Source organism: Acanthopagrus latus, chromosome 20 (genome assembly GCF_904848185.1).
Source record: "Acanthopagrus latus isolate v.2019 chromosome 20, fAcaLat1.1, whole genome shotgun sequence".
Lineage (NCBI taxonomy): Eukaryota > Metazoa > Chordata > Actinopteri > Spariformes > Sparidae > Acanthopagrus > Acanthopagrus latus.
Window position 1 is genome coordinate 7,499,840 of NC_051058.1, and position 14,600 is coordinate 7,514,439.

The 14,600-nt window shown below is 42.9% G+C and overlaps 1 protein-coding gene across 4 annotated transcripts; it reads left to right on the plus strand.

Annotated features, from left to right (window-relative positions):
• Positions 1–1,731: 1,731 nt before the first annotated feature.
• csnk1e (casein kinase 1, epsilon) lies at positions 1,732–13,610 on the plus strand. 4 transcript variants are annotated; one of them, XM_037082573.1, is made up of 11 exons: positions 1,732–2,068; positions 3,463–3,560; positions 3,722–3,832; positions 5,142–5,290; positions 8,738–8,966; positions 9,269–9,439; positions 9,545–9,693; positions 9,784–9,982; positions 10,069–10,214; positions 11,426–11,491; positions 12,230–13,610. In XM_037082573.1, exons 2-10 carry the CDS (start codon positions 3,485–3,487, stop codon positions 11,456–11,458), a joined length of 1,263 nt encoding a protein of 420 aa, XP_036938468.1. In that variant the 5' UTR covers positions 1,732–2,068; positions 3,463–3,484; the 3' UTR covers positions 11,459–11,491; positions 12,230–13,610. The 4 variants fall into 4 exon arrangements, with proteins under 4 accessions (XP_036938468.1, XP_036938469.1, XP_036938470.1 ...); XM_037082574.1 differs by having other exon boundaries at positions 12,233–13,610; XM_037082575.1 differs by having other exon boundaries at positions 11,426–11,480.
• Positions 13,611–14,600: the final 990 nt, after the last annotated feature.

The following is a 14,600-nucleotide window of genomic DNA, read 5'->3' on the forward strand; positions in this document are numbered from 1 at the left end:
ATTAGCGCCGTGTTGCTAACATCCGTGTAGCATCATCTTAAGTGATTTTACTGCACAGTAAAAGTCACCCACGTTCGCGAACGTGATTCTCAGCAGCTGCCGTTGCGAACGTAATTCACGTTCACACTGATTCAGTGACAGCGCGAACGTGATTCACGTCCTCAGCAGGTCGTCCGCGAACGAGCGATGCCAGGACGTGAATCACGTTCGCCCTGTGATTCATTCATGATTCGCAAACCTACTGCAGGCAGAGAACTGATGTCGAGGACGTGATTATCGTTCACGTACTGCAGAGATGGTTCACATTCAGTAACCGTGCTGCTAAAATTAGCACTGTGTTGCTAACATCCGTGTAGCATCATCTTAAGTGATTTTACTGCACAGTAAAAGTCACCCACGTTCGCAAACGTGATCCTCAGCAGCTGCCGTCACTCAAGTTCGCAAACGTGATTCACGTTCACATTGATTCAGTGACAGTGCGAACGTGATTCACGTCCTCAGCAGGTCCTTCGTGAACGAGGGACGCCAGGACGTGAATTACGTTCGTGCTGTGATTCATTCATGATTTGCGAACCTACTGCAGGCGGAGAACTGACGCTGAGGACGTGATTTTCGTTCACGCACTGTGCTGAAAGTGGCGCTGTGTCTCTCACTCAGCCAGGGCAGAGGAGATGATTCATGTTCAGTAACGGTATTGCTAAAATTAGCGCTGTGTTGCTAACATCCGTGTAGCATCTTAAGTGATTTTACTGTGCACAGAGGACACTTTCACTGTGTAATAACAGTGCTGCATCTCCCGCGAATGTTTGTGCACCGTCCCTCAGTAAGTGAACGTGAACCTCAGGGTTGAATTATTAACTGAATGACGGATCGTTTGGTTGCTTATCAGTTCAGGGAGTTGGAGAACACTGAACGATTCGGTGAACGAATCTTTTGAATGAATCATTTTTCTGAACAGATTCTGGAGATTCAGTTCAGTAAAAAGAACTGCCGTTCCCATCACTAGTTGCAGCATTCTCGTTAGAAAAGAAGTAGGTGGGGACTTGTTTTAAAACGTAGAAAAGAAACACACGAAATGGCTCCATACAGCTTCCCTGTGGCAGTCCAAGTTTCCAGAAGCCCTGACAAGCACAACTGACTTGAAAAGACATTTACAACAACTCTGACATCAATAACAACTCGGACAACTTCAGATGGAGTGTGCACAAATGCAATTTAGCGTAGTAGCTTCGGTGAAGGCTTCAGCTGATAAAGGGTGTAAACTGTCTATTTTTCATCATTTTGAGGAGAATTCTGCTGCGCCGCTTTGCTGTCAAGTTCCTGACATGTTGAGAAGGAATAAAAGAACATATGTCAGCAAAAATAAGACTTGTTTAACCACTAGAGGGGGTTGTGACACATTTGCGCACACAGATAAATCCATGTTCATTTTGCAGTCCCGCAGGACTGAGTGCAACACGCTGTGGACATTATTACATTATACTGAAATAATCAAAAGAGGTATTGGTGTAGATCCGTGTTGCAGCTTTAAGTGAGGGGTGTGAGTGCTGCTGCGGGCTTCATTCATGCCTGCACACGGCAGCAGCAGCGGCGGCTTTAAGACAATCCGGGCATCTCCTCAAGTCTGTGGATGACATCATTGATATTGTCAATGGTGTAAACTGAGAGAGGGCTGGGTGGGGGTGTGTGTGAGGGTGGAGGGAAGGAGGGGGGAGAAGCGCAGCCACACAAGAGAGAGAGAGAGAGAGAAGGACCTCAGTGTCTGGTTTCGGCGTTTATCCACCTATAAGAAAAAAACAAATCGTGACAGTGAGAATCTTCCCAGAGTAACACGGCTCGGTTCGGATCGTCTCGGATCGGCTGTAATTTTTGGGTTGGGTCTTCTTGATTTTTAAATTTTATTTTATTTTATTTTATTTTATTTATTTTTATTTTTTTCGGGAGCGGAAGGGGTTCGGGTCACAGATCTCCGAGGTTATGAGCCGTCCGAAGCCGCGTCGGTGCGTCGCTGTCCAGGGTCCTGAGTGAGACGGAGCCAGCGGGCGACCACGGAGCCTGACATAACCCGGTGAGGAGGAGGAGGAGGAGGAGGAGGTGGGGTTGGGGGGGGTATGTATGTATGTTGGCTAGTCAAGGTGTCTGGGGGCTTGTATGTGTGTGTGATGGTGTGTGTGTGTGTGTGAGGTGGTTTTGGGTTAGATAAATCGAGCCCAAATACAGTCGTGCTGGGGCGGGTGTGTGTGTTTGTAGGGGGGTGGGGGTGCGCTCGTTCAGAGGTCCTACCTGTACATGGAGGGTGCGGTTATGGGGATCATCAGCACATTTGATGGCCATTGAGGGACGAACAGTGTGTTTTTTTTTTCTTTCTGCATTCAGCACCTTCCCCCCCTCCTTTTTTTACCCTTGCTGCTGGTATCTGGGGCAACTGCATGAAGTAATCTCTCTGAAAATGTAACGTCTTGCCCTTTTTTTTTTTTTTTTTTGCGGTCCTTTGCAGCACCGGTGGCTCTCAGTTTTGTAACACAGCAGCTCCTGGGAGGCAGTGAGAGGAGAGGAGAGGAGCTGGAGAGACCTGAGGTGGAGGCTTTGGGAATGTGCAGCAGTGCCTTGTTTCCCCCCCTACACAGCATTATGTGGATGTAGGTCCACAACGCAGCCAAGACCAGAAAAAAAAATGAACTTAGTCAGCGTTTAGTGCAATGTCAAACCGGCTGGCGGAAGCCTAACCTCGGTCATCTTCCCACTGTGTGCCATGGCTGTGCAGACAGATACAGGGGCTTTGGGTGAGGAAAACATGACTCATTCGGATTTCGTCAGGGGGACTCGGGTCCAGAAATTGGGTGTTCATGCAAATCTCTCGCACACGGGACCAGACTCCCTTGAAGTGCTTTGGGAAGAGTGTGAGATGCTGATCCGGCCCCCACCTCCTTGCAGCCCTGAATAAATCACGTTATACAACTCCACGCTCTGCTCCTCTTCGCTCTCACCTTTTTTTTTCTCTTTCCCCCGTGCACTTTATAAACACTGTAACTGTTGTCCTCCCAGATGCCGGAATTTATTAACGCGTCCCTCTGGAGGTGTCAGAGCTCTAACTCATCCAAACATTAAAATGTTTGACTTCCACAGTTGGGTTTTAGTCACGTGGAGCGGCTTTGGAAATGGAAGTGAGCAACATTTTCCTTCCTGGTTCCAGCGGGTTCAACTCAGGCTGGACTACGTCACTGCTGTGGCTCACTTTTTTTGCGCTTTTCATTCTTTCACATCCCTCCCGTCGTTTTTTTTTTTTTCCTGAGCCTCCACTTTAATTCTCTCTCATGATACAGCCGCCCCAGGGCTCGTAGCTTTAAGTTCAAAGTCTGCAGCTTTGCACCACTGTTCTTTATCCCTGTTGATGAACTGAGGACTGAGGCTCTGTGTGTGTTTGTGTGTGTGTGTGTGTCTGCATGTGTTTTACCCCCTCAGTGAGTTGAAGAGCTCAGGAGCCATGGAGCTGAGGGTGGGGAACAAGTACCGCCTTGGGAGGAAGATAGGGAGCGGATCCTTTGGAGATATTTACCTCGGTGAGGATTTGAACTGTGCTCAGCTACCAGGCTCATCTTTGTCTTTAAACAGCAAGAAACATTTAATACACATATTTCCAGTTTTCGCTGTTAAATTTCTCAGGTCCCTTATATGTGTTGGAAATGACTCATGCTTTGCAACTACATCGCTGGTATTTCAGGTTCTAACATCGCCACAGGAGAGGAAGTAGCCATCAAACTGGAATGTGTGAAGACCAAACACCCACAGCTCCACATTGAGAGCAAATTTTACAAGATGATGCAGGGGGGAGGTAAGAAAGGTTTCCGGGTGTTTTTGAAAGCTTTATTAGGGGGCACTGAGAGGCGGTGAAGAGTTTAAGGGGCACCGAGGGGCGTTAAAGGCTGCTGAGGGGTTTTAACAGTGATTACTGTTGTCGAGGAGGCATTCAGAGACATTTCAGGACATTTAAGGGCATTTGTGGCGCATTCAGGGTCATTCGGGGACACGGGGAGTGAAGGAGCATTTAGGTCATTTCAGGGTTGTTGAAAGATATTAAAGGTCATTCAGTCTGCTGCTGAGTGCTGCTGATCTCTGTTGAGGCCTTGCATGTTAATGCATAATTTAAGATAAGACTTAATTGATCCCTCCAAAGCTTTCACATTCTATAGCAGGCTAAGGTTAGAAAGCAAAAAGAACTATTTGAATGAAATAACCCAAAAAATGATATGTTAACTATAGCATTACGTATAGTTAGAGAAACAGAAAACCTTCATACTACATCAGATGCACCTTGAAGTTAAAGTATTATGCCAGTGTTTTTCAATCCTGTTCCTGGGGGGACCCTGTCCTTCATGGTTTTAGATGTTTCCCTGCCTGGACAAATGTGATTTAAAGGAATAAGTCATGAACAGGCTTCAACAGAGCTTGAAGAATCAGGTGTGTTGGGGGAATGTCTAAAAAAACATCTAATACATGCAGGATAAGGGTCACCGAGGATCTGGATTCAAGAACACTGTACTACAGTCTAAAAGTAGTATGTTACAAGTTAAAGCCCAGAAATTTCCTGTATAGTATTCAAATAAAAGTATTCAAATTCAAACACAATATACATAACTGCTTATTTAAGTATATATTATTATATGTAATATACAGTATGTGCAGTCTCTGTAACATACAGTCAGACAGTAAAAATTCTCCACCATGAAATATATATGAAAATAAAGTACTAATATTGCATTATTATATAGTAGTATAAGTAATAAAAAGCCATGTTAGCTATGGTGTTAGCTACGTAGAGCATAATAATAATAATCAGAATAGTATTATATAACTGAGGACAAGGTGCAGATGAACAGTTATTATGTGCAACATGAAAGTCAGATACCTGGGGCTCAAACGATGATTCCCACTAGGGGTGTTTGTACTCCTGGGGGAATGTCTGCAGTTGGATAAAGTTTGAAAAAGCCAGAAATACTGATTTGTAAATACCAAAAAATATTGTTCACCCTCATCTTCTGCTATATCAGTGGTAGTAGTATAAATGCAAACTGTATATGAAACCAGATGTGAATATTGCTGTTTTTCTAACCTTCTGATTGCCCCTCCTCCCCTCCCAACAGTGGGAATCCCCTCTATTAAGTGGTGTGGAGCAGAAGGTGACTACAATGTTATGGTGATGGAGCTGCTGGGACCCAGTCTGGAGGACCTGTTCAACTTCTGCTCCCGCAAGTTCAGTCTGAAAACAGTCCTGCTGCTGGCCGACCAGATGGTGAGACTGACTAACTGATTATAGTCAACATGGCAAAACATAACACTTGAGATGGGATGATATCAAATTGTTATGTCATGATTATCCTCGCCAAACATTCTCAATAATCATTAAAAAATGCCTAAAAGTCTTAAAATGTCACCTTAAATTCTGTAAGATACTGATGAAGGTTCTCAGTCGTCCAGGTCATTGTAATTCTTGGTGCTGTATCGTAGACAACTGGACTCATTTCGGTTTCTTGATAACATTTCACCTCTCATCCAAGAGGCTTCTTCACTTCTAACTAACTGGAGGGGAGTTTGCAGGCTTTTAAACCCCGTGTGGGAGTGTCCTTACAGAGTCGTTAAGGACATGTTTGAGCTCTGAGTTTCAGAGTCGTCATGGCAACATGTGGATTGTTAGGGCTAGGTGAGCCCAGGTGAGAACAACCATTCACAGCTGGGCTCACCTAGCCCTACGACTCTGAAACTCAGAGTTCACAAGTGAACATGTCCGTAGCGACTCTGTAAGGATGCTCCCACACAGGGTTTAAAACCTGCAAACTGCAACCCCCCTCCAGTTGGTTAGAACTGAAGAAGCCTCTTGGATGGGAGCTGGAATGTCTTCAAGAAACTGAGTTGTCCAGTTCCCTGCGATATAGCTCTTGGAATTCTTCTGCAACTTAAATCCTCCCATCCCCACATATAGTTCCTCTTGGTTTTATCTGGGATCCAGAGCCAATAATTGTCAGACGGTCTGTTAGTAGTAATTCATTTCCTTCCAAGCTTGCTGCAGAACAGTGTTATATTGCCTGATGGCGTCAGTGGGATTTTAAAGGCACCCAGGAATAAGAAACAAAGAATACACAGTTGAAGTTATAGACAATAGAAAGGTGCACTTGGAATTATGCAATCACAAACAAATTTAAAAAGATAACAGTAGTCTTAAGTAACACCTTTGCTCACGCACTGAAGTCGACCTCGGGCTGGGGAGTTACACAGATTTCAATAAATGGATGTGACTATTTTTGGACTGGAACTAAGTGGATCATTTGAAATCGGAGAATAATTCTCATCTAAACCTCTGAAGCTTGTTTCCTGGCTGGAGACAAAGCTTATCCCCTCACTATCTTCCAACATTCAGCTCCTCCATAAAAGTCATTTCAAATCTAGGACGTGGAAGCTCCGCAAGTCGGTCTAATCCTTGTCGCAGGGGTCAGCCTGCGGTGTCTTTTATGAGCCTCCTTAATCCCTCATATGTCAGTCTTTAGTCTGCAACCGGCACATTTGTTCTTTTCGTCCTATTTTCTCTTGGCAACTTTGACCTCTTTTCCTGATCACTCTGTCGTTGTAACATCTCTCCTCTCTTTTCCTCTCCTCTTCTCTAAAGGGGCAATAGCGAAGATTTTAACTGTCCCATAACATGAAATGACCTCAATATATCTGCAGACAAGCGAGCAGAATTATTGATCAATACCAATGACTCAACTATTATTTTACCAGACAATGAGACTTGCAGCTTTTAAAATTCACCCTCAGTTTTCTACACTCTAGGCTAACTGTTGGACTATAAAGACTCCAAGTATCACAACTCTACCAATCAAAACCAGTTTAGGTTTTTCAGTACGTGAAAAGGGACCAACTCTAGGCCAGACGCTCAGACTTCAGTACTCACTATTCTGGAAACCTGAGGAAAAATCAGGCTGGTTTGGCCAGTACTTGTAATGATTTGGAGCAACGCAGAAAGTATCAATTTCTACTTTGTACGGTGCAATTCTTCTTTTTAATATGCGGTGAAAATCAGCTTGCAGAGTTGTGCAAGAAATGGTACACCATCACCAAAGATTTTATTGATTTCCTTTTTTTTTTTTTTTTTTTTTTCAAAAACTTTAATAATTTTTTTGCAAGGCCTGTTTCAAAACCCTTCCTCGTTGGTGCATTTGAGGACAATACGGCATTGACATATTATAGTTGAATGCTTAACGGAGACCTGTTATGCTTTTTTGTGTTTATAGAAAGAGTATGAAAAATATAAACAGAACAGAAAACATAAAAAGAAAACTATGTTGACATGTCCCACATTTGCATACTTTTTGCAGAGTTGCTAGTTTGGTGCATAAGAATTAATTTAGCACAGGTGCTCTGTTGTTGTTGCAGTCCTGGCTCAGGTGTGTGTAAGATGACCAATCAGAACAGACGGGTGTTTGGGAGGGGAGACCTTTGAGAGACAGGAGCTAAAACAGAGCATTTTAGACAGAGGGAATACAGTGCTGCTGTACTTGACAGAATGAAAAAATGTTGTTTTTTTTATCATTTCAACAAGTAGTAGTAGTAGTAACCCAAATGAAAAAACAATGAACTTCAAAAAGAAAAGATTATGTCTCCTTTAAGGAAAATCTTTTGAATGCAAGAAACACCAAAATACAAACAGAAAAATCCTGTGGGACTTCTGTGGTTTGCACCATCTACATATTGACGTATCTCCATTTCATCTTACTGTATAAAAAAGGGGCCAAACAATCTGATGACGTCACGAGCCTGAGTTTCTGTGGTACTAAATAGTGTTGTCGTGATAGTACGTGTGAACTTGCTGTGGTAGAGGAGAGCAAAAAGATGCAGATTGTACTGGAGTATCGATACTATGAAAAATGAGTATTGAAACCATTCCAAATATTCAGTAGCAGTATGTTTTGATATTTAGAGACTATTCACAATACTAGCACTTAATCTGGCAGTGGAGCCGTGGTATCAAGTTTCCGCTCATACACATGCCAGAGGCAATCTTGCGCAGAGCTCATTGTAAAATAAGACATCACCCCCCTTTTTATAACATCAAATAAGTGATAACTGAACAAAAAAACACTAAGAATGACATCAAAGGACAGAAATGTCTTTGTGGAACACTTTATTTGTGTATACCTTGTCTTTTTTTTTGTTTTGACCCGTTTCTGTGCAGTCAGCCCTTTGAGAAAATAGCCCTGATGATGTCATCTGATTTAAAGTGGGCCTGAGACTCATATAGCTCAAAGCCTGTGTAATGAACTTTGGGTTTTAGACGACCGTATTTACTTTACAGGGTCTAACAAAAGACCCTACTGAGTTGCATTATTGGAATTGTTTGATCCAAAGGTCAGCCAATACTCAGGACTGAAAGTCAGTACATTTTGTCCTCTGCTGCTTTGTTTTTGAAAGTTTCTTTTTAAAGTTGGTCTTCTGTGATTCCTCTATCTTTAAGAGGGTGCAGTTCTAAATTGCAGAAGAATGCCTTTGAGCCAAAATGTTTATCTTAATTTAATTTCATGTCTCTGTTAGTTGAATTTCATTGCATGCTCACATGAGACAACCCGGGGGACTCCTTGAAAGTCGAAACCTAAAAAACTCAAAGCATGTTCTTATGAATTGCTTTTTTTTGTCGGTAATGGGATAGTGTTAATCTCTGTTAAACCCTGCTGTCATGCCTGTACTTCAGATCAGCAGGATTGAATACATCCACTCCAAGAACTTCATCCACAGAGACGTGAAGCCCGACAACTTCCTTATGGGGCTTGGCAAGAAAGGCAACCTGGTCTACATCATCGACTTTGGCTTGGCTAAGAAGTACCGTGACGCCCGGACGCACCAGCACATCCCCTACCGCGAGAATAAGAACCTCACCGGCACTGCCCGCTATGCCTCCATCAACACCCATCTGGGCATCGGTAAGACAGCCTGCACACCGAGGCTGGCCTAGATCTCTGTGTGAATGTGTGTGTTCCGCCAACCCAGCTGGGGTTCGTGTGTGTGTGTGTTCACAGCAAAATGTCAGCAGAGATGTTGCAATATGCATGTTTATTGATCAGGACTAGATTCCCAGTTCTCAGAGCTGCAGCCTCCTTCCGTTTCCTTTCCTTCACCTTTCTTCGTTTCCTCGTCTCCCTTTTCTTCCTCCCTCCTCTCAAACCTCTACGCCGTTTCAAACTCATCTGGCTTGACTCCATCCGTTCCATGTTTGCCTCCACAGAGCAGTCGAGGCGAGATGACTTGGAGTCTCTGGGCTACGTTCTCATGTACTTCAACCTGGGCTCTCTGCCCTGGCAGGGGCTCAAGGCTGCCACCAAGAGGCAGAAGTATGAACGCATCAGTGAGAAGAAAATGTCCACCCCCATTGAGGTGCTCTGCAAGGGATACCCCTGTGAGTATAGAGAAACTCAAAATTTCAGCCACATTTCTAACTAAAAAACCTCTACAGCTAACCTGTTTTGTGCTCAAAATCCACTTTTTCTCTTGTGTTTTCCAGCTGAGTTCTCCACTTACCTGAATCTGTGTCGCTCGCTGCGGTTCGATGACAAACCGGACTACTCATACCTGAGGCAGCTTTTCAGGAACCTTTTCCACAGACAGGGCTTCTCCTACGACTACGTTTTTGACTGGAACATGCTGAAGTTTGTGAGTAGCTTGTCCAGAATAAGCTCCGTTTCTGTCCGCTCTCTACTCCACAGCCTAAGTTCACATCTGCACTGTTCCTCGGTTTTGCAGGGGGCGAGCAGGACCGCGGAGGATGGAGACAGGGAGAGAAGGGAGGGAAAAGAAGGGGAGGAGCGGGCAGGAGGGGGCCAAAGAGGAGCCGGAGGTCGAGCTTTGCCGCCCGGTCCGAACCCGTCAGCAGCCAACAGAGTGAGGAACGAGGCAGATGCTGCGCCGTCCAACCCGGCAACGCGTGGGGTCCAGCAGTCAGGTGAGGAGGCTGTTTGTGGTTCTGGGTGTTTGGAGCGAACTCTGGCACGCGCAGCGGTAACAGAACGCATCTTCGCTCGTGCGCAGGTAACCGCTCGCCTCAGGCCGGGAGAGCAGAGCGAGCCGAGCGAGAGAGGAAGGTCGCCATGAGGCTTCATCGCGGGGCCCCCGCCAACGTCTCCTCCTCTGACCTCACTGCACGCCTCGACCAGTCACGCATCACGGCATCACAGGTGGGGAGATAGTGGATTTACCTTTCAGTGAGGTTTTGTCGTGAGGGGAGTAGATGCATGTTTTATGCGCATCCATCGCTTTAGCCGAGTGTTCTTGTCTTATTCGTAAGAAAATGGTTCATCAAACACAGTGCTAACAAGTGCAAATTACGTGATTCAAATTTAATGCTGCATGCACCAAATACTTACAGTTTTTGTGTTTCCATGCTGTTAGCCAGGCTAGTTGGTCAGCTGGTACACCGCTTTAGTTGAAATATCTCATCAACTGTTTCTTGGACTGCCTTTACATTCAGCAGAGCCATTCATTTGGCAATACTCCTACTTTTCTTGTAATGCCACAGTGAAGCTCACATTTATCTTTTCAAAATGTGTTCCTTAGTACAACATTGCGGTGTCAGAATATCTCCTAAGTCTAATTTTAGACGATGATTACATATCAACCATAAATCATCTGCAGCTGATATTACCCTCATTTTCTACATAGCTTTTTGTGCATTAGAAGGATTCTCATTACCTTAACATGCTGACATTGCTATATTTTCTGTTATGTTGATTCAGGTTCATAATTTATCATTCCAACTTGGCAATATTGCTAGAGCATGGAAAATATTCAAACATAATCTACTCATAATAACCACCACCAGCATATTAATGTGCAGTTTTTGTATTAGTCTGACATGATATAGACACAGAATAGACTAATCCTCTGAGGCCTGCTCCTTGTGTCCCATAGCGTCTTTATGATTTATAATTGGACTCCCTCTAGTGCTTCTTCATTTATTAGGGATCATGTCTGCATCCTGGAGTTATGGCAGCAGCCAGCCTAAATATCCAGACTGATCATGCTGTATATTTACATCGCTATTCATATTATCTTACACACACTAAAATAATGTGATGGAGCAGATGTTCCAAATTTGAATACACATGATTTTACTACAAATGAAGGATATTTGCATATTATCTTGCTGTGATCTTGACAGCTCTATTTAGTCGCCACTGATGGTCCGCTTCAGAAACATTTCTGAGAGGAAAGCCTGTTTCGAACTGCCATCAGGTCACAAATAAGCATTTTCTCACCAAATGGCCCAAAGAACCAAACTCAGGAGATAAATCAAGAGCTAGGACAGCGTAGTGGCTCGGAAGGTTTCAGGTTTCTGTCCTCTGTCTTTGATCCGCTTCAAGCTTCTCATCTTTCCCTCCACTCTCAGGTCAGTGTGCCATTTGAACACCTGGCAAAGTGAGCTCCTCCTGGCTGGCCTGCAGGTCAGTGGCAGGTATGGACGTGTCACACACAAACACACACAGCATGCTTGAACAGCTAGCTGCGTCTTTTGTCCTCTGCCACCTTACATAGAGAGATTGCTGATACTCCATTAGAAGCAGTGATATGCTCAAAATAAAGTAACACTAAACAAACATCATCCAAGTCACCTGAACTTCAGCGTCACAGTTACAGTGCAGATGTATTTTGGAGTGGATGCAACAACATGGCAGTAGAAACAACACTTTTCATCACAGCCCGTATTTAATAGATAGTCTGGTGATAGTCTTTATTTTCCTTATTGATTTACTACCAGCAGTTTTAGCCTTTCGTAAAGATGAAAGTGCATATTTGTGAATGCTTTTAAAGATTAATGTCTTCAGTAGGCACCAATGGGCTTTGAGCCAGGGACAGTAAAAAGTTAGTGTGTATAAGTGGGTTTATCAAACGTGGGTGAAGATACTAAAAATAGGCGTTTCACAATTTCACACTGCCAGGAGATGAGTTTCCCATTCAGTTCCCCCGCCCCGCTATCAAGTCCATCGTCATGAATGCACCAGAAAACGAAGCACAAGATCAATAACATCAATACAATTTGAAAGTAAACACACTCTCTGTTCTGCACATGCACAAGATAAGCCATTAAATAAGGGGTAATGGTATAACAACTGTTACTTTTTACATTTACTTGACAAATATATTAATCCCTAAAGTGACATTTCTCTTTGTTTCCATGTTTCCTGTGGTTCAGCAGCTGCAGGGTATCAAATACCCCTTTCTTTTCAAATGGATGAATGAAAACATGAGTGAGTGGAGGAAGACAAGAAGAGGCGGATGAGGTGTTGCAGGCCCTGAGAAGGGGGACCGAGGCCATCCATGTGTCTGTCAGTATGCTGTGTGAACACTGGTGACCAGGAAGAGCCCATGGAGAAAAAAAAAAGACCAGTGGGACAAACTGACTCTTGGCCGGAACTGGTTGGTACTGCTTTTCGGGGAGCGGCCGGACGGGGGGAAGGGGATGAAACAACACACAGGTCCCAACCCTTCTTACTCATACTCACCTGTCCATCGACTCAGAGGCTCAACTTGCAAAAAGAAAAACAAAACAAAAAAAACATCAAAGTGCACAAAAATGGACTGAAATTCAATTATTCTGTGGTTTACACGTGGTTAAAAAAAAAAAACAACTATCAACCTGCTAACGTTTGAGAGCTACATCCGCTGCTTATGGTGTTCTTGATGATAAATAAATATGTAAACAACTACGGAGATGAACACAAATGAAGTGTATTCAGGTCTATAGTATATATAAGCCTGAATATACAACGAGACAGGAGAATGCTTGAAAATGGACTAAGGAGGATGTCAGAGGTGGGAATGGATGTGAGAGAGTGTGCGGTGAGTTTGTGAATGGAAGCGAGGCTGCTTTCTGTCAATAAACGTCAGTGTCCGTCTGTGTGTTATTGTCTTCAGTGTTTGCTTTGCCTTTAGCTTTGCTTCAGAGAGTCTGACGAAGGAGGTGCAAAGGAGGAAGACGTGATGAATTACCCATGAATTCCAACAGAAAACTGGTCCCCACATAAAACGTGGGAGGACGACTACTTTTAGCTGAGGGCAGAATGAAAAGGAGAGCCAAAGGAGGATTGTAAGATATGAAAAAGCCTTAGTCCAGCTTGTAACTCCAGGTATGAAAAAGACTTGAGAAAGTTGTAAGATCTTGGTGGTGAACAAGTCTGGTGTTTGTATTTTTGTTCTTTTTGTTTTATGATACATGTAAAAATGTGTAGATAGGTTTTGCCAGAAAGTCACAGATTGTTTAAAGATGGAGCTTGGAGAGAAGAGGGCTGTTTACTTCCTGACAGCTCTGAGGGGAAAAGTTGAAGCAGAGATTTTTACCTTTAGAGTCCGCCTGAAGTGAGTGTGATGGTCTCCACTGTGGTGGGCAATGACAAAAAGGTTATTGTTAATATTTCCAAGAGGGTTTTGACCCGGGCCTGTCAGGATGGACTGGTGTCACGGAGGGGAGTGAGCTGTCTGATGTCCTGTACATTTCTTTACCATGCTTCAACTTTATTACTATGATATTTGTGTATATTTTCTGAATCAATAAAAATATACACAGCTTACACAGACTACTGATGGTATGTTTCATTTGATTGCAAAATATTTGATTCTTGGTATATATTTCCACCCCTTTTAAATTTTAAAATGGCACGTGCCGTTAAATATATGTAATCCTGTGATATTGATTTTCTCCGACTTTCTGTTTTTTTTTTTTTTAATTCTTTTGGTATTTTAAGATATTACGATTACATGTCGATTACTGTTTATCGTTGCATCACCACAACTCACCTAATGTTACTTTATGCTCTCATGCTGTTGTTTAGTTTCTTTCTAAAGGTGTCATTGCACCTGCATTGAAAAACCAGTAAATGCTGTATTCATAACAGATAAAATCAACTAATGCATACATTAATAGATCACACTCACACACATTTTTTCAAGGCCCACCACTTCACATACATACATTATGACATTTGGTAAACAAACAAGATGACTGCAAGATGAGTATTCTTATTGTCTTCATTAATAGCTGGGTATATATTTAAGGTAATCAATTTATGTTTCAGTATTCATATGGCATTGGTTTGTAATTTATTTACAGGAAAAGTATAGCCCTTCAATATACATATAATTCATATGCATTTAACATCTCATTTTGATATGTGTCTTATCCAGGTTTAGATATTTAAATGGAAAACTTTGATTTACAGATGTTTTACCTGTCATTAAAGGAGGTGAAACATACTGAATGCTTTTCCCCGCATATTAAAGCTAATGTTTATTTTTAAAAGAAAACACAAGTTAATGATGATAAAATGAATCCATAAGCATTGAAATGAAGGTTCAGTTCAGAGTTGTTTTTTTTTTAATTTTCATTTGTTTTGTTTTTTACTGAATGTTAAACATTATTTAATGTAGGCAGTTGACTGGCATAACTCACTGTTTCACTTTAATTGGATCCAGCTGTCATTATTTAATCACGAAAGCTAAAAATGTGCTTTTGCTGCGATGACAAGTCACAATGTCTCCAATTATAAAAGAGCCACAGGCAATGCAAG